Source organism: Mus caroli, unplaced genomic scaffold (genome assembly GCF_978045245.1).
Source record: "Mus caroli unplaced genomic scaffold, Mus_caroli_1 scaffold_20, whole genome shotgun sequence".
NCBI lineage: Eukaryota > Metazoa > Chordata > Mammalia > Rodentia > Muridae > Mus > Mus caroli.
The window spans coordinates 56,001,201-56,006,338 of NW_028227275.1; the positions used below are offsets into that span (position 1 = coordinate 56,001,201).

The 5,138-nt window shown below is 52.9% G+C and overlaps 1 protein-coding gene across 1 annotated transcript; it reads right to left on the reverse strand.

Annotated features, from left to right (window-relative positions):
* Positions 1–787: 787 nt before the first annotated feature.
* On the reverse strand, positions 788–3,476 carry Kcnk7 (potassium two pore domain channel subfamily K member 7). Its single transcript, XM_021151603.2, is given in 4 exon segments — positions 788–922; positions 924–1,131; positions 1,363–1,761; positions 3,158–3,476. Coding segments are annotated over 4 exon segments (999 nt in total). The 3' UTR covers positions 788–849.
* Positions 3,477–5,138: the final 1,662 nt, after the last annotated feature.

Consider the following 5,138-nt stretch of genomic DNA (forward strand, 5'->3'; position numbering starts at 1 on the left):
GTTTAGCGGTTACAGATGTGACCTTCCAAGGATGGAGGCCGGAGGGAAAGCCCATTTTTGAAAGAGTTCCATAGTTCTCAGCTATGTTGGTGGTGCGAGGGAGGCAGACCTCTGTGAGTTCAAGGCTGGTCTCATTTACATTGTTCTTATGTTTGTTTGCTTTTGTTTTTGAGACAGGGTTTCTCTGTACGGCCTTATCTATCCTGCAACTCACTCTGTAGACCAGGCTGGCCTCAAACTCAGTGATGTTGTTCTAAAGAAAAAAACTATTGAAATGGGTCATTAAGTAGGGGGCTGGCGAGAGGGCTCAGTGGGTAAGAGCACTGACTGCTCTTCCAGAGGTCCTGAGTTTAATTCTCAGCAACCACATGGTGGCTCACAACCATCTGTAATGGCATCCGATGCCCTCTTCTGGTGTGTCTGAAGACAGCTACAGTGTACTTACATACATAAAATAAATAAATAAATCTTAAAACAAAAAGATTGCTCAGTAGATAAAAAGCATTGTTGAGCAAGCTTGAGGATCTGAGTTCGATCCCTGGGACCTCCCAAAGGTGAAAGGAACGCGCCAGGTGCACAAAGTTGTCCTCTGACCTCCAAACACGCTCCATGCCTCCATGCCTGAGTTCACCACCCCCACTAGATTTTGTTTTGTTTTGTTTTGTTTGTTTGACATACACATACTCACACAGTTGAATATTTTTCCTAGTGCTAGAAGATTTAGCCCAGAGTTGCTTGGTGCATGCTAAGCAGCCCATTTAATTTTTAAAATTAACATTATCCCATGACATCTTCATTCCCATAACCCCTTCCTGCTATGTTCTTCAAGCACACCTTGGGGCCTCCCGCTCAAGGTCCCCCAACACGATCGAGCTGAATTCCTGTCGCCTGACTTGGGTCATCAAGCTGGGGTCTGTTCTGATACTGAGGCTGGGGTGGTTTGTCCCAAGACTGGGGCGTCAGGCGGCACAGTGCTCAGAGCCAGCTCATCTTGGCCTAAGATGCCATCTTGATCTTCATCGGTTCTAGAGCCACTGGGCCCAAAGAATTTCACCATGGCACGGACCTGAGGCAGCTCTGAGAAGGTCTCTACTGCTAACAACATGGCCAGGAGCCCCAGGAGCAAGTAACCTAGGGAGAAGAGGCAGTAGGGGCAGCTCTTAGGGTGCTCAGAATACTCCCCACCCACTTCCCAGTGTCACCATCCACCCTGGCGCTACTTGAAACTCTCAACATGGCTCCCAGTATTCTTTACAACACCCATTTTGTGCCCTAGGGTAGGATCTCTGTGAATTGTAGTCCCTAGTGGTCTATGGGAGTTGTAGTCCAGACCCTCTCTACCCTCCTCTCTTCTGGACTCACCAAGAAGTGCAAACTGCCCAAGGTGGTAAATGGCTGGGTGTAGGCCACGTCCATGGGCAGGCAGCAAGTCTCCTAGGCCGATCGTGCTGAGTGAGCCGAAACAGAAGTAGATGGCTTCTAGCAGGCTGCAGTCACCCTGTACACCCCACAGCACCAGTGCTGGCAGCAGCATGAAGACACAGGCCACCAGGAGGCCCAGTCCTGCTGCCTGTAGCAGAGCAGCCTGAGCTGGTGCCAGCTGCCAACGAATGGCTACCCAGTTACCTGGGCGACTGAACACAGGCAGCAAGCAGTGGCGCAGGGCAGCCACAAGTGCTAGAGAGGCTGGCAGCCCCAGGGCTGCATAGACCACACAGAAGGCCTTTCCACCTGAGGAGAGTGGGGCCATATGGCCATAACCTGGAAAAGAGAGAGAAGGGGCAGCAAGCTTTTGAGTGGGCTGCCCCTGGCGGTCACACTTTCTCCATCACCTCCCACAGAAGTCTGCCTTTTGGTGATGGCATGAATGCTTCAGGTTGGGGTCCTCTTTGCACTGGATGGTGGACTGGCTTCTTTTTTTTTTTTTTTTTTTTTTGGTTTTTCGAGACAGGGTTTCTCTGTGTAGCCCTGGCTGTCCTGGAGCTCACTTTGTAGACCAGGCTGGCCTCGAACTCAGAAATCCGCCTGCCTCTGCCTCCCGAGTGCTGGGATTAAAGGCGTGCGCCACCACGCCCGGCTTGGACTGGCTTCTTAACCTCATTGGGTTACTGTTGTCTTTTCTGGAAAATTAATTCTGAAGACAGATGCCCTAGGCTGTCTGTAGCTGGAACAATTTAAAGCTGATTCTGGCTTTGAGAGACCCTTCCTCTTTCTCTGAACTTCAGATGGAGCCCAGGGAACCCCATGCCTTCTAGGCAAGTGCTCCACAACTGATGTCTCCCCAGCTGGATCCTGGCTTCCTGGATTTGCCAGTTCTCATCTTTACCATTATTTCCAAATCTACCTGTGGCATGCCATCCGTCTTCTTTCCCCAAATGTGTATCTGCCCGGGCTCTGGGTTATGGTGAGGGAAGCAGGCAAGGGAACAAGACGTTCTGAAAAGAGGCAGCATGCACGAGAGACAGCATTTAGAGCCAGAGAAGAAGGAGCAAGAAAGAGAGGTAGGAGACTGGAGCATGCTGGGAGAACAAAGGCCAAAGCTCCTAGGAGTCAGCTGTGAGGTAAGAGTGTAGTGAGGACTGGGTGGGCCAGCGGTCATGTGGTCTAGAGGCAGGCTCCATCCTGCTCCAGCCAATTGAGAAGGAAGTTGGAGATACATATTTCACTTTGAAAAGTATTTAGACTATTTGCAGGACAAGGAAACAAAACCAACCTCCTAGGACCAGTTCTGTGCCTAAGCACATCTGTTCTCTTAGCCAGGGATTTCGCTAACCTGACCTACTTCTGCACCCTGTTCGCTGGGCTCTGAGCACACCATCACCACTTCCTCCCCTCAGCTGTGCTTCCTACAGCATCTCTCTAGCCAAGAGTCTATCCCACCCAGACGTATCCTCTGTCTGGCTTCAGGCCTGTGTGACCCAGGTTTCTCTGCTGGATGCAGAGTGCTGAGGGGTGGGGCTGGGGAGGCCACACCCCTCCTGGCAGCTTAAGTGGAGGCACCAGTTGGGGTGTGTTGTGTGGGGAGCCCCACTTGTGATGTCAGGCCAGATAGAGCCGTGGCTTTGTCTGGAGCTTTGGGGTGGGGGAAGGGCTTGCACCCTAGAGCTCTTGGGTCCTCCTCCTGGTTTGCTTGGTGGTGGTGGTGGTAATGGCCTACCGGTGGTGGTGAGGATGCTGGCAGTGAACAGCAGAGCTGAGGGCAGATCCCAGTTGCTTGTCTCTGAGCCGTTGCCCAGGCTGGAAACTCCATGGGCCTGTGCTCTCAGGACCGCACCTAGCAGCTCCTCCAGGGCCTCAGGTGGCAAGCAGGCCCTGTGCTCTGCCTGGAAGCTAGCCAGTTCAGCCTGGACCTGGGCCTGGAGGTGGCGAGCTGGAGGGCCCTCCAGGGCCTGAAGCACCACAGCCCCAAGGCCCATGGCCAGCAGGTGGGCCATAAGCAGGAGCAGGTATCGGGCCCATGGTTTCAGACTCCCCATAGCATGGCACTGAGTCTGGGAAGGTGAGGGAGTATAGGCTAAGCCACCAGTGGCACCAGGGAGGGGCTGCGAAGGGCGTGGCGGGGAGGAGGTGCTGGGTGGGTAGGCGGCTGAGATGACTAGAATGAACGTGGATGAGGGAGGTGAGCCGCAGCACGCCCAGTTTCTGGGGCAAGACATGGCAGCCGGGCACTGGGGGTGGGCGGAGGAAGACACTGTGGTGAGAAGACTGACTGGGTGAGAAAAGCCTGGAGAGGGCCTCACACGAACGTACGCAAAGTCACGCCTCCTTGGTCACATATGCATCACTCATTCAGACACCAGGGAAGATGACAGACACAGGTTTGTCCTCTCCTGCTGCTCCCACAAGAAATCTGCTGACAAACTACCAGGGAGCAGTCTGCGGGGAGGGCACACTTCCCAGGAAAACTCTTTGAAGGAAGTAATATTTCAACCAGAGAACAAGCTAGTTATGGTGCTGGAAAGATGGTCTGCTGTGAGGAACACTTGCTGTTCTTCCAGAGGACCTTGGTTCGATTCCTGGCACCTACATGGTGGCTCACGACTGCCAGTGACTCTAGTTCCAGGGCATCTGACAGCCTCCCCCTGGCACGAGTGTACCAGGCACACTTGTGGTAAAGACCCAAGCAGGCAAAACAACCATCTACATAAAAATATAGGGCCGAGTGTGATGGCGAATGCCTTCAATCTCTGCACTCGGGAGGCAGAAGGGCAAGATTTCTGTGAGTTCAAGGCTAACCTGATCTACAAAGCAAATTCGAAGTCAGTTAGGGCGATAGAGTAAGATTGTTTAAAATAAAATAAAAATTTAAAGATAACATCAGGGAAAAAGTCAGTCATACAGGAGTCAGAGACCAACCATGAAGAAGGGGCTGAGGAGACAGGGTGTTGTTGGCAAGTAGACCAAAGATCTTGTGAGGATGCTGAAGCATTCTAGGTGGGACAGTGGTCGCCGAAGCAGAGGGTGGGAGAGGCTCTGTGGGACTCAGACGGACACAGCTGGAGAGAGCATGAGGTAAGGGCGCTTGGTTAGCTTATGTTCCTGACTTTTTGTTCTGGCTCTTGCTGCGGATCTCCTGCCTCTGCCTGGCTGGACTGCAGACCTGGAATGGCTAGTTTGTGTAAATTGGGGGAGCTTCACTCATAAACCATGGAAGGACGCTGCCCTAAGGCATTGACTGGGTGGGAACCTCAAGGCCAGGTCCAGGCCACCAGGGAGGGTCACCATGGCTTCCCCATATCCAGAATATGACAAGAGGCAAACCCAGGGCAAACCCTTGAGATTTTTCCCAGAGGTGAGTGATCTCCCTGGGGTGAAGACGACACATCCTGGGAAAGGTTCCTAGAGATGACATCGCAGCTGGGCCCAATAGGCAACAGGGACCACTGGCAACAGGAAACCTCTGGGCAAAGCATCACTTGAATGGTAGAGATGGCTCAAGGAAAAATGTGGAGTGGCCAAAGCCTGGCAATGGTGAGAGGCTGGCTGGGCTGGGCCTTAGCGACTACCCAGTTGCTGGGCTTGGAGGAGAGGAGAGGCACAAGGCCTCCTAGCTCTGCCTCAGCTACTTATCTGCCCAGAGTTCTAGGGGCATGAAGACAAGGACACCAGATTACCTCCAAGAAAGGTGACAGATTACA